We start from the raw sequence: 24,193 nt of genomic DNA, 5'->3' as shown, positions 1-24,193 counted from the left end.
TTCGCGTTCACACTATGTCGAGAGTTGATATGTGGGGACAAAATTTCCGGTGAGGATCAGTGCAAAGATTTATAAGATGTTTGGTTACTTTTATATTACTAATTTTTAATTGATTTTATGGAGAAATTCTAATTTTTTTATAGTATGAGATCAAATTATCCCTCATATGAAAGCCTAAGAGCACCTCCAGCGGGGGAGGTTGCTCGGGGGCCAGTGGGTCAAACAGTAGCAAATTGCTGGGGGGATGACCTCCAGCGTATGGAAGCCCGAGCGACAGGCGAGGCCCGAGGAGCAGGCCCGTCGAGGATTGCCAGCCCGAGAGCCCGAGGGCTGCGTCAGGCGCGTGCGTTTCACGCGCGCGTGGGCGCGAGTCGTCCGACAAAAAAACAGGGCAGGGGCCCGCGATTTCAGTTTTGAAAAGTTACCGTTGGGGAAGCCACGTGGCTTCCCCATGTCCGTTTGATTGAAACGGTCCTATTTTATGGGCCGTTGGATTTCCAACGGTAAAAAACATTTAAAAATCTAATTTAATTTCATCCGTTTGATCTAAGATCAACGGTCCACGTTATTAGGCTTTGTAAATTAAAAAAAAAAAGAAAAAACAGTTTAAAAATCTAAAATGTTACCGTTGTGACACGTGGCACAATCTGGAGTGTTGGAATTTAAATTTTTTTAAATCCAACGGCAGAGATTAATTAGGTGAATAAAAATTTAAAAAAAATGTAAAAAAATTCTTAAAAATCCGAAAAAAAATTATGAAAAATTATAAAAAATTTTGATTTCACTTCACCTATAAATACCTTCTCATTATCTTCTACCCTACACCACAATTTCATATTTTCTCAACTACTTTCAACCACATTCCTATCTTTCTTTCAAAGTTTCAATCCAATTTTTTTCCAACAAAATGACTACTCAACCAGGTACGAATTGGACGCTTCTTGAAGATGTTGCGTTGTGTACTAGTTGGGTTCAAGTTACTCATGATTCGATTACGGGTAATGAGATGCAGTTGCGAGAAATGTGGAGTCTTATTCATACCAATTATCTTGAGAAAATGGGTGGGCAAAGAACTAAGGAATCGATGTCCAGTCGTTGGAAATTACTTAGTCAATCGTTTAGTACGTGGAGAGACGCCTTGGCACAAGCTAGTGGTAATCTTCGAAGTGGGGAAAATTTAACGGATCAGGTAACAATATATTATTTATTTGTTAGCTACTTTCATTATATTTATTTGTTTGTATTATTTATTTGTTATCTTCTTTCATTATAATTATTTGTTAGCTACTTTCATTATATTTATTTGTTTGTATTATTTGTTACCTACTTTCATTATAATTATTTGTTAGCTACTTTCATTATAATTATTTGTTTGTATTATTTATTTGTTACCTACTTTCATTATAATTATTTGGTTGTATTATTTATTTGTTACCTACTTTCATTATAATTATTTGTTAGCTACTTTCATTATATTTATTTGTTTGTATTATTTATTTGTTACAAAAATACAAAAATACAAAAATATAATTATTTTGAATTATTTTATAAATACAAAAATACAAAAATTTTATTGCTATTGGCTTTTCGGATAATGACACGTGGTGCAACGAGAACGATTAAAAATCTTATCCGAAATTACAAATAAAATTATTATGTATTATTTTATAAATAAAAAAATATTAATATTTTATTGCCAATTGCCAGGGCTATTCAGTGCAGGGGTGGAGATGCAAAAGGCAATTGACAGGGGAATGCACTATTCATTAAGGGCAGTTACTGTTCACTAGGTGGATTAAATAGTGAATTGCCTGGGGGGAGGGCTCCTACACTGGAGTTGCTCTAAAGACCACATGTGCTCACACGTCACACAATTGGTTGTTCATGTATAGACTTAAAAATTAACACACAGAGTTAATGATATGAAAACAAAATGTCCCACAACCGTGAGGGATAGACCAGTGCAAAGGCATATAAAATGTTAAACTATTCTCCGTACCTACAACAAAAACCCCAATTTCTTCTCACTAGTACATCAGCATGGCAGCAGTGCACGTGCTCTAATTAAAGAGTCGATGTAATGTCACAAAAAACAATATGTGATCAGTTATCTGACTGGATTAATGGGGACAAGGATCCTCGATCCTCTTTATGAGATTCAGAGATCAATCACTCGTGTCCGTGTATCGTGTGATCAATTTTTGTTAGGTACTATTTATATTCAATGTTAAATTAAAATTTTAAAATAATTTCTAACCGCATAATGTACGATAAACATATACGATTGATTGATTATCTGAATCCCAACAAAAAGAATCCAAAAATGATCCTATTCCAATTAATGGCTGGACCACCTTGTAATTCATGATTGGGGGACATGTAGCCATGAAAAATCAGAAATGTAGGACCACTACCCTTCTTTTAGGGGTCAACAAATAATCTTGTAAAATTAATTTTGAGATATATGTATGTTTTTACAATCTTCAGTTTAAAATATATATTTTTTCACTAACAGGACAATAAGGGTGCGTTTGTTGCACCGGACTATCTCGGACTGTATTAGTTTCAGGGACTAAGCTGGATTGGCTTAGACTAGACTAAGCTGGACTGATTTAGTGAAGCGTTTGATGCAGTGCCGGATTAAGAAACAGGATTCTAATATTATATTATTAAATCTATATATACAATATTTTATCATTAATTTAATCTAATCTACTAATTTTTTTATTATTATTTTATCATTTGCAGAATCATCTTCTTCCATGATTCATTTTTATCTCCTCCCCTCTTTTCTGCCTTTTCTCCCTCTTTTTCGCAGTACCACCGGCTTCCCCCAAAAAACCCCAACCCCTCCCTCTCAAGCTTAGCATCACCAATTTAATGGCAGCCATGGTGAGCTTTCCTGTTCAGCTTCCTCTATCTTCCCTTTGTTTTTCCGTTCAAATCCCTCTCTCTCTTCCCTTTGCCTCTTTTCCCGTCCAACTTCACTTATTCTTCCATGGGTGAGGATTGAAGTTGCAGACAGCACGGGTGGGTGGGGCTAGGTATGGGCATGGGCAGGGATTGGAGTTGCAGACGGCAAGGGGTGGGTGGAGGAAGACGAGTCGTCGTCAGAGATGGTGCAGTCGTGCACGACGAGCACGAGGACGCGGCGCGAGAGGGAAGACAGGGAAACTGGACTAGCAATCCCCTCCTTTTCGGGGGCTCTCGCTAAGCCCAGCTAAGGAAGGATTTAGTCGGCACGAGTCCGACTTAATCCCACTAAACTCAATCCCGGCTTGCACCAAACATGGGTTATTAGTCCTAGCTAAGGAGGTCAAACAAACGAGGCCTAAATAGACGATAAAGAGGCACTAAGATGTGAATTGATCTTGACCATAAGTTCCGCCAAAGTTCAATATAATTGCAACGTCGGACTAGCTTCTTTCCCAAGATGTGCAACAGCTCCGACGTCGGACTAGCTTCGAAGCCTATTAAGTTATCATATTAGTGTTCATTGATGCAAAGGATTGGGTGAAAGAACGTGCTCATCATATTATTTGCCTACTCAGTAACTCACATGCACAATCGCCTTGGACCCTGTTGAGGAACATACATACATACATACATACATATATATACATGCATGCAGTTAGACTTACTAGCTATTTTGATCTTTGTCACGAATCCTCCTAACTTGAACATGCATATTTAGGCTATGTTTGGAATGGGGTTTTGCAAGTCCATCGTGGGTTTGAATGCCAAATTATAAAGAAAATAATTACAAAATGTTGGATGCGAAGGATTAGGGGAAATGCATCATCTAAGCATTACAAAAGCATAGAAACGAATATACAGATAGTTTGGTTTCCAAACCCAAGACTTGCAAAACCCTCACTTGAACATAGCCTTAAGGACGAACCTATGGCAAGGGATGGCCGAACAATAGCCGTGTCAAAATTTTCCGATGAGATATTATATAATTTGGTACAAAAGAAATACGTAGAAATATAGTATGGTACATAGGGTGTATGGTGGTGTTATCCACACACTTATTTTTACTTTTCACACATTCTTCTCAAATTTTGATTATCGGATTAAATGAATTGAAGAAGATCACTGAACAAAAATTAACAAAGATGTATGGAGGAAAAAACTGAGTTTGTGAATAGTATTTCATTCCTTTAATTAATTTATTTTTTATTTAGAGAGGCGGAACTGAAAATTGGGCCACTCTGCCACTGACCCTGAAAGCCCAAAAAAAGGAAAGCCCAAAATACTAGAAGCTTAAGCGCGCCCATTTTCGTCGTCAACCTCCTAACCCCCGCCTCTCTCAGTCATCACTATCACTCATGGCTCCCCCCAAAATTCTGCTCTCCGGCGACGTTTCAGGCAACCTAAAGCAGCTCTTCAAACGCGTCGTTTCGGTATCTCACTCTCTCTCTCTCTACATCTCTTTTCTGTAGCTCCACTAATTTGCAATTTCTAATTTTACCGAGTTAACTCGTTCTAGGTCAACAAATCGGCGGCGGGTCCATTCGACGCGCTGCTCTGCGTGGGCCAGTTCTTCCCCGACTCGGCGGACCAGCTCGACGAGTTCAACGATTACATCGAAGGCCGGGCCCAAATTCCTCTCCCGACCTACTTCATCGGCGACTACGGCGTCGGCGCCGCCAAGGTCCTCCTAGCTGCGACGAGAGACGCCGGCAACCAAGGCTTCAAATTGGACGGCTTGAAGATTTGCAACAGCCTCTACTGGTTGAAAGGCAGTGGCAAGTTCACGCTCCACGGTATAGTCCAATGTGCTTTAAATTCCGGCTTATTTTTCTCGCTTAAATTTCTGTTGGTTACTGGGAAAACCAAAGGATGGAACTTTGCCGTTCTGTTTGGTTACTGGGAAAAAAAGAGTGAACTGGAGGTTAAAATTTTGGTTTAAAATTGTGCTTATATTCAGTAGTTTACTTTATTTTTGCTAATCAATTGCATTAAGCTTAGTGCACCTTTTATGTTCTTTAGCTAATCTTTGCTATATTTTTTGTAAAATCGGATTAGTTGCTCGGCTTGATTAGGATTACTCGAATCACGCTTAATTCTGATCAAAGGCAAGTGATTAATGCTCACATAAGGGGTTGCAGTCATTGAGTGTGGTAAAATGAGGAATGTGTAAATTGTTGTAAATGTAATAGCTTTACGATAGTTTGCGTTTGTATATTTTAGGATATTTGCTGATAGACTGATAGTTGATATCTGTTCATTTATGTTTATAGCTGATTTTGGTGCTCACATTGTTCAGGGTTATCTGTGGCATATTTATCTGGTCAGCAATCTTCGGATAGCCAACAGTTTGGGACGTATAATCAGGACGATGTTGATGTATTGCGAGCGATTGCTGAGGAGCCAGGAATTATTGACTTGTTCCTAACATATCCTTGTGTGCTATAAATTTATCAATTTCTTATTTTTTATCTTGTAGAATGAATAAGAAGCTCAATTAGTATCCGTTACATGCTTTAGTTTGCTGCATGTTTTCAGTTTTTGGACTTTTGTGTGATTTCCTTAACTAATTGTTACTAATAAATGGCCAAGCGGGATCACTAATAGAGCAAATATATCTGATGCTCCCTCTGGAGTTTCCGAGCCTTTTGGCACTGACAATATTGTGGCAGAGTTAGTAGCCGAGATCAAGCCACGGTACGAAATTTTGGAGATTATTGCATGGCATGTCACTTTTAATACTCTCGTCAATTGCATATAGTAGTGAACAGAATAATTTTAGCTTTTGCACTGGATAGTAGCAACAGCTCTATGATTCTGATCAAGGTTCGTCCTCTGTGGTAGCTATCATATTGCAGGCACGAAAGGCGTGTTCTATGCACGTGAACCTTACTCTAACGTTGATGCTGTGCATGTCACACGCTTCTTGGGTCTTGCTCCAGTAGGAAACAAAGATAAGCAGGTTCGTTATCTCAACATAGTTTGAAGTTATATTCATCAAGTCGAACATCTTTGTTTCCCTTATTATTTGGTCTTGGGATGAATTGATATGCGTGCTGCCCCTTGTTATGGATAAAATGCTTGAGTTTCTTATCGTTACATGTCCATTTTCTGTCCTTAGATATAGCTTCTAGTCATTAATAACCTGTTGCATTTGTACTTGCTCCTCAGAAATTCATTCATGCGCTTTCTCCTACTCCAGCATCTACAATGTCTGCTATTGAGATTAGGGCGAAGTCGACGACCACTACCTTATCTCCATACACATATGAGGAGAAAACAGCTCATTCAATAGAAGCTGGAAAGAGGTCTAGCGATAGTATTTCTGATTCACAGTACTGGAGATACGATGTCCCACAAAAAAGGCAGAAACATGGAGATGGTAATAGGCTGTGTTTTAAGTTTGTATCATCTGGATCTTGTCCTCGAGGGGAAAGTTGCAACTTTCAACATGACGTAGATGCAAGAGAACAATCGTTGAGAGGTGTTTGTTTCGATTTTATGAACAAAGGTAAATGTGAAAGGGGTCCAGAGTGCAAATTTAAGCACAGCTTACAGGATGAAGGTGACAGCAATTCTCAACCGGGACGTGGATCTGGAAATGCTAACAGAAACAGGTTGCTCTCCGAATTACACTTTTATGCTTATTGAGGAGGCCCAGTCAGACGTATTCAAGATGTTATGTCTTTTGGTTGTAACACTAAGTTCGATCTCACATGCAGGTCAACAGAGTGTTGGTTTTGTTTGTCAAGCCCCAAAGTAGAATCACATCTCATTATCAGCATAGGGGAGCATTACTATTGTGCCCTTGCTAAAGGCCCGCTTGTTGAAGATCACGTATTGCTAATTCCTATAGGTCATTCACCAAATACCGTTTCTCTACCCTCAGAATGTGACATTGAGCTCGATAAGTTTCAGAATGCTCTGAAGAAGTATTATAACAAACAAGGAAAGGAAGTTGTTTTCTTTGAATGGGCTTCGAAACGTACGACTCATGCTAATCTTCAGGTAAGATCTGTGTTGCAAATGTTTATGTGAGAATATTTTTGGGTGAAATACTTACCCCATCGTTCTTTTGTATAGGTCGTTCCTGTTCCTTCAGCCAAAGCAGCTGCCCTTAAAAATATATTTAACTTAGCTGCTGAAAGGCAGGGGTTCAAGTTCACAACCATGAAATGTAAAAACCCATTTTTATTGTGCTCAATCGGCATGGAACTTTTCAAGTATACTTTTAGAGAAGCTTTCAATATTCCTTTCCTTCGACTGTATCTTTAACTGATGCTTCTCTTCGTTGCAGCCAGTAACAATTATGATGGGAGAACATTGTTAGGGGAACAGTTCGACAGAAATTTTAGTTTCTTCTATGTTCAGCTCCCTGATGGTACAATCCTATCACATTCGATTGAAGAGAATGAGAACTTCTTACCCCAATTTGGACGCCAGGTAAGGACATAGTTCAACCGATTGTTTATAATCTGCCAATTTGTTTCCTGACATTCAGAAGGTTGAACTCCAATGACAAATGATTTAATTTGCAGGTTATGGCAGGTTTGTTGAAGAAGGCCGACAGGGATGATTGGAAGAATTGTACAGATAGCAAAGAAGAGGAAACCAAGATGGTGGAAGATTTCAAGAGTGGATTTGGAGAATTCGATCCAAATAAGTAATTTCTCTCAGAGGGTAGTAAACACTGAGGGTCATAAACTTGTGACATGATGTGATATCAAACGTACTTTTGCACATCTCTGTCTACGGTTGAGGTCCCTCCTAATTCTTGCAATTCTGAGAACCAAATCCAATGTTGCTCCGTATAGGTCATTTTTTCCGTCACTTTGAAGTGGATAGCTACGACTTTTGGACGACAATTAACCGCAGATGCTCTCAAATACTTCCTAAACCGAACAACTTGTCAGTGGCTCATTCTCTCTGCAACAAGTGAGATCAAGAGGTGGCCTTCAAAGATGAGATATAGTCCAGTAAGTTAAACTCAACTGCTGATTGATGCCGATTTTTGTTTATCTGTTTTTTATTTATTTTTGGATTCGGAATATGAGTTGTCTGTTATGAATCCGGCATTTTAATTTTCTGCTATCTTCACCGCATTAGGCGCCGTAAATGTGAAATCACATGCTTTGATTAGCTGTTTTCAGTTTTGTGGCAATAGAAACTCAATAATTGCACACCACCTTGCAGCCAGGCTTTTCTTTATCGTGTTTTTCGGTTTATGTCTACCGAGTGGTGCAATTATACAAAGTATATGTTGGAATGTGATCAATAATACATAGTATATGCGTCTACTACTTGGTACAATGATTGGTTTTATGCTTACGATAGAAGGGGCAAAGGGTCAGTCTCAGGGTCCAGAGAAATTATAACGATCTCTGTTTGCCGTTGAAGAGCTTGTTGAGTGGGACTCAAGTTTGGTAGGATTTATTAGGACTAGTTGGGAGCCTACTAGAGTGGGCGACGAATATTCATAGGGAATGATGTGTCTTTTCAGCCTTTAGCAAAGTTGCAGCCTCCAAAAGAAACAAAGCAATATTGAAACAAATAGTTGAAACCCTACGGAACGAGAAAGAACTTGTATGACATGGGTATATTGGTTTGGTGCTGACATTCCGTACTAATGATACATGAGTGTGTGGGTTTCTTTTCATATGACTTTTTGGGACGAGACGTCACGATGACAATTATGCATGTGCCAATGAGAGCAACTTGCATGCAACGAGTTTAACGACAGAGTTACGTTTACGTCAAGTAATTCATATCATGTGGTAAAAAAAATCTTATGCATGACAATACATTAATGGATTGAGACGAGAAAAAACATTTCCTATGAGATGTCATGTGGGTTGTATGTAAATAAATAGCCCGAAGTTTCTTTAGTCCCAAATCCCAAGTACCAACCTTATTTGTTCTTGTTGCAACACGTGATGCAAGAGTGAATTGTCATGGTCGGAAGAAAAGGCTTGGCCCACAAGCTCTCTAATTTGATGGATCGTGATCCACGTGTCCAAAGCATGCGTGCGGACTGAGAAATTCGGATCATTTAATTTAAATCTTACGGTCTTCATTAGTCTATCTAATTGGCTCACTTTATAAAAATTCAAAATACATGAACGGTTCAAATTTCTTTTTCTATTGAACGGTTTGAATACCTCGGTGTGCGAACTTCGTGCTCAGAGATATGGTCTACATCTCAATGCTAATTGGATGGTTATAAAGAAGCTTTGTGGCAGAACAGTCACGTTGCCTTTGCTTTTTAGGTCGTGAAGAAAATACGACAGGCCAGTACTCGAACAAAGATGGAGTCACAGACAAGAAAACTATTGGATCACAAGGTTTCTCTAACTGAGTAGTGAAATCATTATGATAACGAAAACCCAATTTTGAACTTTCGATCATTATGCAGGGCTTGTACTTTCGAAAAATTTACCAACAACGGAGATGTCACAATAAATCACGTTTTGTCAAGTATTTATACTTTCTACACACTAGTGCGAGACTGACTTGAAATACAGCTACAGTAAAAAGAGTAGGAGGGACCAAAGTGAAAAAGAAAATGCAGAAATGTGTTTGGAACAGTTTTTGGATGCCGATATAGATTTCGAGTGGTCCACTATATACTCATCCATCGTGTGGGGTGGGGGTTTCAGTGGCTTGTCTTATATGCCACACGGCCATTATCTTTTGTTTCTCTCATTAATTCGATGATAATAACGGTAATGGATTTCACAAATAAATAAATAAACTTCGAAAGAAAAAGACTAATATTTGTTTCATGAAAACCCTTGGATATTAAATTATGTGGTTGATGCCAAAGAACAACTGAACAAGTTCATGATGCCTGAACAAGTTCCAAGTAGGGAGAAAAAAGAGAATTTGTGCGTCCACTAGTTAGGCAATATGTGCTTGCTTTGATCCTTTTCATTTTCATTGGTTTATTTTACGACGGGTTTATTAATCTATAATTGAGCAAGAATATGCATGTGATTCAACATTCTAATAGATAAGTATTGGGTTTCTATCAATGCGTCTCATGTTCTAAATTTTCAATTTGCTTATATTATTGTAATAGTTTCGAGTTATCTTGTATCGTACCCTTAATAATAGTACATTAAAGAAAAAAATTGAACGGCAGTGAGTTGCACATGGAATAAATTTGATGGATACGGAGTTAAAAATTCGTTTCTATGGAAATTGTTATTCTATTAAATAAAATCGAAGTATGAATGATACTGATTGTGTGTCGGCATCGTTAGATGCATGTTCTCTACAAATATTGCATCATCAACAAACTAGTCAACATAGTTGCATGATCAGTGGGGAACCCATTAACCACCACGAGGTTTGGATAAACTAGTCAACAAACTTGGCAATATTTGAATTTTGTGGCTCATTTTGTTTTGTATTTTCATCACAAGAAAATCATGGGAAATTGATTGAACTCATTAATCTACGAAGTTTAATTGTTGAAATAATCAAAATTTGAACTATCACATGGTGGTTCAATGCTGGAGACGAATTTTAATTTTGTATTTCAACAGCACGTCTTGAGTTTGACTCTTGTCACTTGTGAATCACGCTATGGTGGCCATATGATGCTTAAATGTTGTTGTAAGTCTTCCTGAGTCTTTGGCCCTTAAAAAGGTGGATTGTCGTAGTGAAGCTACCAACTGGTCCCTTTTTATTTAAAAAATAACCTAATCCAAATTTGACCACACATTGACTAAATTTTAGAAAGTGATCCATTCGTGCAAAACCTAATTTTTAAATTGGTCACTACCGAATTCCCTCAAATTATATGTTTATGATTTTCCAAGATTTCATTTGTTGCATTTTTATTGATAAACTGAGATTCTAAACTAATTTATATGGAGGAAGATTTGAACTCATGTTCAATTCAAATGAGTAAACACACTTCTGTAATTCATTATCGTAACCCACATTTTCTCCATCTGATGTATGTTGTCCACAAAATAGAAATTTTTTTCTTCCCTTGATTAATATTTAATGTTTATAATGGACTAATTAGCCATGAATGACCCAAAAAAAAGGAAATTAGGTATGAATGGATTAGCATATCCTATCAATAGATGCTTCTGTTTAACAAAGTAATGGAAGCAGCCATTCAAGAAGAGACACAATGTTTCATAAAAGTCTTCAAGTTTGTTTTTGAAAGTCAAGGGTTAACAGTATGGACCCCATGAGAAAATTTTTTCAGGGAGTTTTATCAAAACATTTCCGGTATTATTCACTTTTAACGAAAAACCACATTTATACTTTTCTCTGGTACTATTCACTAGGGGTGGAATTTTTTGCCAAATTATCATACCAAATGAATTACCAACCGTACCATACCAAAGTTGTGTCAAAAAATTTGTACCATTGGTAATGGTACGGTATTTGTACCGTACCATACATTTTTTGTACGGTAATGGTATTCAAAACCATTACCAGTGGTATACCGTATTGTACCACTACTATTAATATTATATCATTTATTCATTCATTTATATATAATTAGGTATTATTATCATGATATATGCACTTTATATTTTTTTCCTAGTCATTTATCCAATCATTTCACCCTCTAACCCCTACTTTCCTAATAAAAAAACCTAAGCCTTCTTGCGCTGCTACTCTTCATCTTTTCACTCATCTAGCCACTGACTTCATCTTTGTTGCTCCAGTTCTGGCGACTCTCTCTATCCGGAGTTCATCTCATCTTCTCCTTCATCAAATTAGGATGTCTTTCTTCCTGGCTTCGTCTATCAAGTTAATTTTTGTACAATTTTAAAGAATATAGAGATGGAATTTAGGAATCTTTGTACATTTTTTTTAGGGATATTGGGTTCTTTCAGCAATTATTCCATCTATTTACTTCCTATTTCTTAAATGAATCTCTATAAAATTCTCATAATTAAATAAAAAAAATTTAGAAACCCAAAGGGAGTGGTCAAAACACGTTTGGACCTTAAATAGGGTTAAAAAAATCAAATTTTGGCCCAAAACAAAGTGATAATTACCATTACTATACCACGTCAACCGAACTATTTGACATGCCGAAATTCGGTATACTGAAAGTTTGGCACGGTAATGGTAATGGATTTTGTCATACCAAAATTTTGGTATGGTAATTGGTACATGAATTTTGGTACGGTAATCGTACCAATACCACCCCTACTATTCACTATACTTTTAAAAAAAACTTTTCATTAAAAGGAAGTTTTTTTTGGACTTTTCGTTAGTTTTTTTTTTTTTTTTTTTTAAATGTGTCGGGAGCAGCCACTAGTACTACAGTCTAGTGGTATTTCTCTTCATTGATAAGTCAAATCTCGCCAAAGGCGAATTTGCACCAATTTATTGCTAACCCATTGTGAGGCTAAGGTCACCCCCTCCCTTTAGTGTAGATAATATCGATTGTTCAAAAAAAAAAAAGTGCCAGGAGCACAGCCTAGTACACCAAGCGATTAGTTGAAACTTTTTTTTTTAAAAACGTTTCAAACCATTTGTATTATTACAGTTAATATATTGAACCATGTTTTCTGCACACTGAAAAATCTTTCGGACCCCATAAATAAATACTCAATTCAACCCTTTTAAGAAGGATTAAATGGCTTCTCATAAATTGCAGTATATGTTAGGAACCTCACCAAACAAAAATAAATTCACTTGGAAACATATTTTTTATGATTTTCATTTTTTCAGTTCAAGAATTGCATTTGGTGAAGTTATGAATCCGACGTTTAAGAATTTTCGATGTGATCGTCACACTCAAAAACTGTACGATTAGTCCATGATCGTATATGCAACTAACAAAAACTGCTTTGTTTCTTTTCACTTTGCAGCCCACCAAAGAAAAAGAAAGAAGAAAGGCTTCTACTTCAATCCATCAAATATGTACCGATCAAAAAGATATTTACTTTCTATCTTATGAGGATGCTGATTGCTAAACCATACACTTGTAGAATATATAATGCATGGTCTTTTAAAATGCACTAAAATAAGGTTTGAAATTTGAAATATCTAAATCACAAAAGGAGGCTGACGTGTCAAACCCTGGTTTTGACACCTCACACCCAAAAGACTATATACTCCGCATAATCTCGGGTACAACTAGTGTTTAAAATATCTGTATCAGTGAAAATATTAATAAACAAATTGTAGAAATATCGATAACGATATCAATGCCGTTGAAGGAAAAGATCAAAATTTGTTCATAAACGTGAAAATTTAAAACAAAATTTAAGGGGATACTAAACATTAGTTTAGACGAAAAATATAAGATTTTCTCTAATACTTAATCGAGATGTAAAAAATATCGACAAAATCTGTCGAGTACAGTTGAAATTTAAGTGTTTCTCCAACATGTGGTGAAGTCTCTTTCCATTCCTTTCTCTGATTTTTCAATAATTTCGTGAAAATATCAAATCATACAGAAAAATTTCAAACGGGGACCGCAACTTGGTGTATTTTTCTTCGGCTTTCCTCTCGCAATACCACTCAATTGCATCTAAATTTCTCTCCTTCGTCAGTTGAAGTCCACTATCCCTGGCCAACCAACAGGAAAAACAGCCAACCAAAGAAGAAACTGAAAGTCGAGTAAAAACCCATTAAAATCAAGGTCCCAAGAATTTCAACCCCAAATAGAAGTATTGTACTTTAAACAATCTAACCCTTCCCCACTATAAAATATCAACCACCAAGAACTCCCTCGAACTCGTCCCTTTCTCTCTCTACCCCACTCAAAAACCTCTCCCTCCCTCTCTCTCTCTCTCTCTCACTCTCAAAATCTGTCACTTCAGCACTGTAAGTTTGCTGTGTGCGTGTACATAAGCTACAAAAATTTTGATTTTCTGGTTAATTTCCAAATTTCCCAGTTGGGTTTTGCAACTCATGTCTGTTGAAAAGTTTCTCTCTTTCATGGACCTCCCTGAGCTCTGCAAATTCCAGAGCTTTTGTTCTCAGAAAGCTAGAGTTTTGCTTCTCCTAGCTGTTTTCACCAAACCCTTTTCTGGGTTGCCTTCTCATTGCTTTGCTCTCACTGCTTGTAGGAATTTTTTAAACCAATAAAATCACCCCTTTTAATTTTGCTTCAAGTTACAACTCAATTAATAATTTAATACAGTGGTTAATTTATTAATTTAATCATTGTTACTGTTACTTTTATTATTTTATTGCTCTCTAATTAGTAGTTACTTCCTACTCTGGAGGAGTTTTTTGGGTGCGGAGATTTTTGAGATTTGGTGATGATGCCAGCCATTCTTCAGCTGGTTAATCTCTTTGTCATTGGGTTAGCTTTAGCTTTTGCTTTTGCTCTCCAAGGATCTGCAGGTAAATTTTTAATCTTTGCAAATCTCTGTTGAAGTTTTGATGTTTCACAATTCACATAAACATTGTTAGGAATTTAGAACGAACTGTTGGATTAAGTTGTTAATTCTGATATGATTCAGAGGATTTAGTGATTAAGCAACATTGTAGTAATCTGAGTGTGTGAAATTTTCGTGTCGGTATTGTTTGTGATCAAGTTCTGCAATCACATTTCTGTGGGAATGGTCCGAATGGATATATGAAGTATGCTAGGAAGTGACTAAATGAATCGAATTTCGGCATGTTCTTTGATCTGAGCATGTTCATGTCTTGTTGAATTGTCTTCTGAATACTGCCCGAGTGTAAATTTATGACCGGAGCTCACAGCTAGTGGGTCTTCTAGTGCATGGTGATGGCCGGAAATTGTAATGCTATGTTTTTGAAATGACTGTGGTGAGAAGTTCGGCTGTTTAGCAAATCCTAGTTCCGGTTTCATCTTGATCTGGGAAATGCCTTACCATATGTTTCATTTGATGAAACGCTGTTCCAAGTCTAAATCGTACTGCAACTATGAAGTATAATACTTTTGGTAATAAGAACATATAATATAAAAGGGCTTTTAAGATATCAGATTTCCATTGCTTGCTTTAGTTTTCTTCTTCTAAGCAACAGCATATGCCTTCTCTCAGGGTTAAATATATCACCATCACCAGAACCTCTCTCCGTGAATCCTCCCGTTGAAACAGCACCCCCTCCTCTCACTGACAGAAGGTCGTTCACAAGCAATGTACCAATCCCCGCATTACAGCCAAATGGTAAGTCCCATAGCTCTGCTGTTATAGATTAGAAGTTAAGATCATCTGGTTAAACTCCTAATTTGACATGCCAGGGTCCAATTTGCACCCACCGCCTGCAATGCCCCCTCTTCTGTCCGCCACACTGCCCCCAAATAGTGCTCCTCCACCACCAAGTGTTGAAGGTCAAGTCCCATTTATGCCACCAAAAACTGCTCCTCCACCACTAAGTACTGAAGTTCATGTACCGACTGCGCCGCCAAATAATGTTCCTCCACCAAGTGTTGAAAGTCAAGTACCGTCTGTGCCACCAAAGGGTGCTCCTCCTCCACTAAGTATTGTGGTTCCTGTACCGTCTACGCTGCCAAATAATGCTCCTCCACCACCAAGTGTTGAAGGTCATGCACTATCTGTGCCACCAACAAATTCTCCTCCACCACCAAGTGTTGAAAGTCATGTACCGCCTACGCCACAAGTTAATGTTCCTCCACCACTGAGCATTGAAGTTCATGTACCTACTGCACCACCAAATAATGCTCCTTCACCACCAAGTGTTGAAGGCCATCTACCGCCTATGCCACCAAAAACTGCTCCTCCACCACCAAGTGTTGGAGGTCATGTACCATCTTTGCCACCTCCTAATTCTCCTCCACCAGCAAGTGTTGAAGGCCATGTACCGCCTATGCCACCAAAAATTGCTCCTCCACCACTAAGCACTGAAGTTCATGTACCGTCAGCTCCGGCAACTAATGCTCCTCCACCACCAAGTGTCGAAAATCAAGTACCGTCTCTGCCACCAAAAGGTGCTCCTCCACCACTAAGGATGGAAGTTCATGTACCATCTACGCTACCAAATAATGCTCCTCCACCACCAAGTGTTGAAGGTCATGTACCGTCTGTGCCACCAACTAATTCTCCTCCACCACCAAGTGTTGAAGGTCATGTACCGCCTAAGCCACCAATTAACGTTCCTCCTCCACTAAGCATTGAAGTTCATGTACCTTCTGCACCACCAAATAATGCTCCTCCACCACCAAGTGTTGGAGGTCATGTACCATCTATGCCACCTCCTAATTCTCCTCCACCAGCAAGTGATGAAGGCCATGTACCACCTATGCCACCAAAAACTGCTCCTCCACCACTAAGTACTGAAGTTCATGTACCGTTAGCGCCAGCAACTAATGCTCCTCCACCACCAAGTGTTGAAAGTCAAGTACCGTCGGTGCCACCAAAAGATACTCCTCCACTACCAAGTGTTGAAGGTTATGTACCATCTTTGCCACCAGCTAATTCTCCTCCATCACCAAGTGTTGAAGGTCGTGTACCGCCTACGCCACCAATTAATGTTCCTCCACCACTAAGCATTGAAGTTCATGTACCTACTACACCACCAAATAACGCTCCTCCGCCACCAAGTGTTGAAGGTCATGTACCATCTATGCCACCAACTAATTCTCCTCCACCTGCAAGTGTTGAAGGCCATGTACCGCCTATGCCACCAAAAACTGCTTCTCCACCACTAAGTACTGAACATGTACCGTCAGAGCCACCAAATAATGCTCCTCCACCACCAAGTGTTGAAAGTCAAGTACCGCCTTTGCGACCAAAAGATGCTTCTCCTCCACCACCAAGTGTTGAAAGTCAAGCACCGTCGGTGCCACCAAAAGATGCTCCTCCACTACCAAGTGTTGAAGGTCATGTACCATCTTTGCCACCAGCTAATTCTCCTCCATCACCAAGTGTTGAAGGTCGTGTACCGCCTACGCCACCAATTAAAGTTCCTCCACCACTAAGCATTGAAGTTCATGTACCTACTGCACCACCAAATAATGATCCTCCGCCACCAAGTGTTGAAGGCCATGTACGATCTATGCCACCGACTAATTCTCCTCCACCACCAAGTGTTGAAGGCCATGTACCGCCTATGCCACCAAAAACTGCTTCTCCACCACCAAGTACTGAACATGTACCGTCAGAGCCACCAAATAATGCTCCTGCACCACCAAGTGTTGAAAGTCAAGTACCGTCTTTGCCACCAAAAGATGCTTCTCCTCCACCACCAAGTGTTGAAAGTCAAGCACCGTCGGTGCCACCAAAAGATGCTCCTCCACTACCAAGTGTTGAAGGTCATGTATCATCTCTGCCACCAGCTAATTCTCGTCCACCACCAAGTGTTGAAGGTCATGTACCGCCCACACCACCAATTAATGTTCCTCCACCATTAAGCATTGAAGTTCATGCACCTACTGCACCACCAAATAATGCTCCTCCACCACCAAATGTTGAAGGTCATGTACCATCTATGCCACCAACTAATTCTCCTCCACCTGCAAGTGTTGAAGGCCATGTACCGCCTATGCCACCAAATAATGCTCCTCCACCACTAAGCATTGAAGTTCATGTACCTTCTGCACCACCAAATAATGCTCCACCGCCAAGTGTCGAAGGCCATGCACTGCCTATGCCACCAAATAATGCTCCTCCACCATTAAGTATTGAAGTTCATGTGCCGTCTGCACCACCAAATACTGCTCCTCCACCACCAAGTGTTGAAGGTCATGTACCGTCTATGCCGCCAACTAATGCTCATCCCCCGCCAATTGTTGAAGGTCATGTACCGTCTATGCCACCAACTGCTTCTCAAACAAAGGCACCAGTCAATAAGAGTCCTATCTCAGTGCCAGTTGCTCCAGGTAGATTAAAGCCCTAGAGCTGTTTCTGTGATGATTTTTCTGTTAAATTGGTTCCAACCAAATGTTTTCTGTATCACATTGTCCAGTACCCGTTGAAACACCACCCGGGAATTTGCCACAAATTTCACCGGCCATCCATTCAAGTACACCAGAAACTTCACCATTTGCTCCTCAAAGACATGCGCCAGACAATAAGGCTCCCATACCAGAACCAATTGCTCCAGGTAGATGTAGCATTTTGTTATTACATTATTAGTTTTCAGATGCTGGTTATAAGCAGTATCTTGTCTATTTATTTATTTATTTTTCAAAATACAACACGTATTTCATCTTTCCGGAGGGTATTGGGACTAAATCCACCTGTAGTCCATCTGATCACACCAAATATAGCACCACCTACATTACCTGGTGCGCCTTCCACCCCCACCCCCTTTTTTCTCCTTAAACGATCACATATAAACTTTACATTGTACAAACTAGTGAAAATGACCCATTTGTTTTTCTCTGAAAAGCAGTACCAGTTGCATCACCAACAAGCAATTTTCCACAAAACCCGCCATCCATTCACCCAGTTACACCTGGAGAATCTCCATCTACATTTCCTGGTACTGCTTCAGAAAAATCGTAGTATAAAGTTATAGTTTTAATGTTCACACTGTGATACCTAATTGCATCAGTTTAATACCTCATTGAATCGTTGTTTTTTAGCAGTTCAAAATAATTTTCTAACCATTGTAACAGTTGACTGACCCCTAATATGAGGTTGCAGATCCTGAAGTCTCTCCTGCATCATCTGCTCCACCCAGCATCAACGGGAAAAGGAGTCATTTTCCAGTTCTTGCACCACCATATGAAGCTCCCAAGCCATCACTACCCGTGGGTCATACCCCAGCTGAAGGTATAGAAAAACTGCATATTCCATATTTTTCTCTGCTTGAAAGTTTGTGTTGTCAAAGTTTTGATTCTACATATTGTTTTCTGCTGTAGCTCCTTCCGTCCGCAAACCTGTGGTTTCATCTCCTCCCCCGAGCATTAACTGGAAAAGGGGTCGAATACCAGTTGTTGCACCATCATATGACACTCCCAAACCATCACCACCCATGGGCCATACCCCAGCTAAAGGTATAAAAAAAATCACGTGTTTCATATTGTTTGCTACTTGAAAGTTATGTTGTCAGGTTTGTAAGTCTAGGTTCTATTTTCTTCTTTAGCTCCTGCTGTCCACAAACCTGTGAGACATTATAAACTTGCTCCTGCACCGTCTATTTCATCCCCTGAACCACCTTTTGATAAAGGGCAACATTCTCCTGCATCTTCACCTTCAATGACTTTCCATAAGAATCATCAAGCGCCATCATATCTGGTTTCTCCTCCCACTCCAGAACAGCCAGGTTTCATGTTTCACCTGAACTACATGTGCTAAGTCACACTTATGAAAATGTTATTACACAGCTTATCATGTTCTTTTGACATTATTAAATTATCATTTCAATACTTAATACAGGCCCAGTGATGCCACCGGTATCATTTCAAACAGGCAGGCAAAGACACTATGCTCCGCCACCCCTAAATCCAGGTACTAAAGCATTGAACTTTGGTGTTTTATTTCATCTCTCACCTGAGAAATGGACCAAACTTTGGTGTTCAAAGCTAACACAATTTCTACACGTCAGCGTCTTCAGTCTCTCCATCTCGTTTGCCTGATGCTCCATCAGTGAGCCATTTTTCGCCTGCTCCTTCTCCATCTTTAAAAGGACCAACTCACGAAACCAAATGTAAGAAATAATCTTGCCTCTGGTTCTCTGTGATGATTTTATTTCTGAACTTACTTTTTTATCTAATTGTCTACTCAATACCTTACCCAATAATTACATGTTTGGAATAATAAGTGCGCCCTAAGATTTCTCCATCTGGAGCTCCAGCAAAGAGCCCAAAAGGGGCACCACCGCTGCCACTAGTTCAAGTATTCCCACCACCACCTCCCAATCAAGGTACATAAGCTAGCAATTTTCTTTACCTGTTAACTGGTGTTTCTACTCTCGTTATTGATCCTACAACATTCTTCTTCAAAGTTCATACAAAAATGTAATGCAAAGGTTCTTCCTTTTTGCAGATTGTTCGTCAACTATTTGCACCGATCCATATACAAATACCCCTCCTGGGTCACCTTGTGGCTGTGTCTTGCCTCTGCAAGTTGGACTGCGACTTAGTGTCGCACTGTATACCTTCTTTCCCTTGGTTTCAGAGCTAGCCCAGGAAATTGCTGTCGGGGTTCTTATGCAACAAAGTCAGGTCCGCATTATTGGAGCCAATGCAGCTACCCAGCAACCAGACAAGACAGTTGCCCTCATTGACCTGGTTCCCCTCGGGCAAAAGTTCGATAACACCACAGCTTTTTTGACTTCCCAGAGATTTTGGCATAAAGAAGTTGTTATAAACGCATCATACTTTGGCGACTATGAAGTACTATTTGTGCGGTATCCAGGTATGTATTTAGACTTATGCACATACATACTGTAGGTATTTGTCTCAATAATGCTTAACTTACAAACTACATATGTATAGGTTTACCCCCGTCTCCACCTTCTTTGGACATTGATGCAATGAATGCGGGGCCGTATCCTGGTAATGACAACAATGGAAGGACGACAAAGCCCCTCGGGGTTGACGTGCACAAGAGGAAGAATAAAAATGGTCTTAGTGGTGGGATAATTGCTATTATTGCTTTGTCTACCTTTGTAGCAGTTGCTTTATGCTCTGCTGCTGCTTGGGTTTTTCTGTTCAAACCTAGAGACCACTCTTCTCAACCAGCAGCAATTCCGCGGGCTACACTACCTTCTTCTGGAAAACCATCAGGTAATATGAGTCCCCAAAAGCTAATTGAATTAGGTCTTTTCTTTGTGTCTAATGGAATTAGATCAGGTGAACAGGTAGTATTGCTGGTAACTTAAGCTGATGATTTGAAGATGGGACAGTGCTTATATAACACTGTCATTTCTAATATAGATAACGTATATGTTTTGCAGGTACTGCTGGGTCGATGATGGAAAGTAGGCACAGTTCCTTGTCGTTATCATTCGGATCCAGCAGTGCACCATATACAGGATCCGCTAATACTTTCAGTGCGAGTGATATTGAGAGAGCCACTAACAACTATGATGATTCAAGAGTACTTGGGGAAGGTGGCTTTGGGCGTGTTTATAGTGGCGTTCTTGAAGACGGGACCAAGATTGCCGTCAAAGTTCTAAAAAGAGATGATCATCATGGTGGTCGGGAGTTTTTGGCTGAAGTTGAGATGCTTAGTCGTCTTCATCATCGAAATTTGGTCAAGTTGATTGGCATATGCACAGAAGTGCATAGCCGCTCCTTGGTTTATGAGCTCATTCCTAATGGCAGTGTGGAATCTCATTTACATGGTAAACACCCCCCACTTACCCCTGCCCGGTTCATGAATTTGTTTAGCGTAGAAGGATTCTTTTTGACATAGGGCTTCTGTCCATTTTGCTTGCTGTCAGGAATTGACAAGGTCAGTGCTCCGCTTAATTGGGTGCAACGCATGAAAATAGCACTTGGGGCTGCTAGGGGGCTGGCGTATCTACACGAGGATTCCAGCCCCCGTGTCATTCACAGGGATTTCAAAACCAGCAATATTTTGCTAGAAGATGATTTTACACCGAAAGTGTCCGACTTTGGTTTGGCGCGAACTGCCATGGATGAGGAAAACAGACACATATCAACACGGGTCATGGGAACTTTTGGGTATGAAATTTCCTCTTTGCTGTATTCAGTGTCCAGATTATCTCATTGGTGACAGTTTCTGACATCTTTAAATTCCTAATGACAATATTCAGGTATGTGGCTCCAGAATATGCAATGACTGGGCATCTTCTTGTCAAGAGTGATGTATACAGCTATGGGGTTGTCCTTCTCGAACTCTTAACTGGAAGAAAACCGGTAGACATGTCACAGCCACCTGGTGAAGAAAACCTAGTTGCATGGGCCCGGCCGCTTCTCACTAGTAAAGAAGGGTTGGAAGCAATCATAGATCCAAATGTAGGATCCGAGGTCCCATTTGAAAGTATCGCCAAAGTGGCAGCTATTGCTTCGATGTGTGTACAGCCAGAGGTATCACACCGCCCTTGTATGGGCGAGGTTGTCCAGGCCTTAAAACTGGTATGCAATGAGTTTGATGAGGCGAAAGAATTTGGTTCAAAGAGTTATAGCCAAGGCGATTTGTCCATTGATGTGGCTGATGACACAAATACTACCTCAGGACAGTTGCCAGATACTTTCCAAAACCAGTATTCCATGCTGACCTATGATTCTGACCTCGAGACAGAGCGGGAAGCATCATTGTCAAATATTTGTAGTACATCAATGAGCACGGGGAGGCAAGATACCGAATCATTCAGGAGGCACTCCAGTTCAGGTCCTTTGGGAACAGGAAGGAGTAAGCAGTTCTGGGAGAGACTTAGGAGATCATCCGGGGGCAGTGTGAGCGAGCACGGGTTTATGTTCAAATTATGGCAAGGCTCCCCCCATTGAACGCTTACTTACTAGCTTAAAATGTTCGGTTTCTTGCTCGATTCCTAATTCTCAGATCACCATGCAAACAACGCGCATTTGCAGAACACTGTCAAGACAGGTCTGCTGAGCATGGGAACTCGGATACGAGCAAAGTTGTGCAGATGTGTAGATAAACGTTGAAACGGTAACTGGAGCTTAAGCATATAAGCAGGGTTCGGATCAACCTACTGAATTTTCAGAGTTGAAGCATCAAAAGTTTTGGATCATAGGCTACTTGGAGTTTTTTTTTTTTTTTTTTTTGTGTGTGTAAATTTGTATATGATATTTGTGTATTATTCAGGGAAAGAGGACGCTCTTTGTTACCAAGAATGTACAGAACATTTTCCGTTCCAAAAAAAAAAAAAATGTACAGAACATTTCCTGCCATGAAATTAATCCATCTTTTCCCTTCACTTCCAGAGCAGTAATTATGCATTTGAACTTTTGGACAATACGTACCATTAGAATCGGTTATAAACTTTCAATTAAAAATAGAACTTTCTGGACACTGTACCGACACTAAGATCATCTCCAATAGTGACCTAAAACCTAAAAATATTTAGCCCATAAATAGCTTTTCTACTCTAATCCTTCTGGCCTAAAATTTTAGTCTCAAATTATCAAAGAATGAATCATCATCTTGAAATATATTCATTGTGGCATTCCTTCGTAAAATTTCCTTTTGCTTACCACCTAAGTATTTCTTCATCTCTGGAGTGTATTAGTCGAGGTTCTCCATTATCAAATTAATTTCGTACCTTTCTTGCTCCCTATCCCCTTGTTCCTTCATGGCCAAAAGCATTTGGGCAGATTCTTCTTGCCGACGGCACTGGTTTTCGTTCATTCTTGCCATTTCGCTAGCAAATTGTGCACGTATCAGATTTTGGGACTTCCCTTTTCTCTTTGCTTCCTTTTGCTTATCTCTACCCGGGGGCCTTGGAAAAGAAGAAGTTGGGCTCATTTGGTCGACACCTTCATTGTCGGCAAAATTCACACATTCATTGACATCATTTGGGGGTGGGGCTTCATTATGAAATAATCTTCCACATTGTTGATTCGCATCGGTTCCCCACCTCGGACAATCCTTGAGGATATTCCAAGCATGATGCAACTTAAAAGCTTGATTTTTCGGTGTAGTTCTTGTCTTGTAAATTGTCATTGCTTTGTCACCCTATGCAACAAATACATAAAAAAAAAGGACACTTTGGATGCGGTCCCTAACTATCAATATTCTTTGATTGAAACCTTGTTAGTTTTTAGTTTTTGATTGAGGTCCCTGACATTAATGTAATAATGTAAGTTACTATATTTTTTAAATTAAAAATTAAAAATTGAAATTTGTAATTGTTTATATTAATGAGATTTTAAATAAAACCCATAATTTATGGGATTAAAAATAATAAAATATAAATTATACTCTCTATTATATTGTGTGTGTGTATATACATATATGTATGGGTACATTAACCAAAATTAACAAAAAAAGTTATTGTACCAAAACATGGATGCATTCTCAAATCAATGAAAAAAAATGTACCCATATAAGTTTAAACATGGATAAAAATTTTGAAAGGATTTTATATTAAAAAAAAGGTACATTTTAAATATAACAAATTGATATATTTGAGAATGGGTACATTTAAGATTAAAAAAATTGAAAAATTATATGAATGGGTACATTTAAGATTAAAAATTGAGAATCTTTTTATATATATATATAAAAAAACTAATAGGTACAAACTTAATTTAATTTAATTTATTATTATTTTGGAAATGTTTGAATTGAAAATTAATTAGAAGTTTAATCGAGGTGTGAGTATTAAACCCTGTTGATGCACAAAATCAGCGAAGACT

General features: G+C 39.1%; 2 protein-coding genes across 3 annotated transcripts; both read left to right on the top strand.

Moving 5' to 3' along the window:
* The first annotated feature begins 4,250 nt into the window (after positions 1 to 4,250).
* On the top strand, positions 4,251 to 8,158 carry LOC126605719 (zinc finger CCCH domain-containing protein 64-like). Of its 2 annotated transcripts, XM_050273156.1 has the most exons (11): positions 4,251 to 4,406; positions 4,493 to 4,769; positions 5,273 to 5,402; positions 5,551 to 5,670; positions 5,818 to 5,935; positions 6,145 to 6,590; positions 6,696 to 6,981; positions 7,057 to 7,150; positions 7,271 to 7,416; positions 7,512 to 7,636; positions 7,788 to 8,158. In XM_050273156.1, the coding sequence occupies exons 1-11, from the start codon at positions 4,332 to 4,334 to the stop codon at positions 7,807 to 7,809; spliced, it is 1,839 nt and encodes a 612-aa protein (XP_050129113.1). In that variant the 5' UTR covers positions 4,251 to 4,331; the 3' UTR covers positions 7,810 to 8,158. The 2 variants fall into 2 exon arrangements, with proteins under 2 accessions (XP_050129113.1, XP_050129121.1); XM_050273164.1 differs by having other exon boundaries at positions 7,512 to 8,158.
* Positions 8,159 to 13,494: 5,336 nt separating this feature from the next.
* On the top strand, positions 13,495 to 22,752 carry LOC126605712 (uncharacterized). Its single transcript, XM_050273149.1, has 16 exons — positions 13,495 to 14,310; positions 14,976 to 15,101; positions 15,176 to 17,773; positions 17,860 to 17,997; positions 18,286 to 18,378; positions 18,543 to 18,671; positions 18,761 to 18,895; positions 18,985 to 19,164; positions 19,278 to 19,349; positions 19,447 to 19,548; positions 19,663 to 19,764; positions 19,887 to 20,258; positions 20,339 to 20,629; positions 20,800 to 21,189; positions 21,289 to 21,532; positions 21,625 to 22,752. Exons 1-16 carry the CDS (start codon positions 14,226 to 14,228, stop codon positions 22,316 to 22,318), a joined length of 5,751 nt encoding a protein of 1,916 aa, XP_050129106.1. The 5' UTR covers positions 13,495 to 14,225; the 3' UTR covers positions 22,319 to 22,752.
* The last annotated feature ends 1,441 nt before the right edge of the window (positions 22,753 to 24,193 follow it).

The sequence above is a fragment of the Malus sylvestris genome, chromosome 2, assembly GCF_916048215.2.
Source record: "Malus sylvestris chromosome 2, drMalSylv7.2, whole genome shotgun sequence".
Lineage (NCBI taxonomy): Eukaryota > Viridiplantae > Streptophyta > Magnoliopsida > Rosales > Rosaceae > Malus > Malus sylvestris.
The sequence above is the reverse complement of the archived record's forward strand: the minus strand, read 5'-3'. Positions and strand labels throughout refer to the sequence as shown.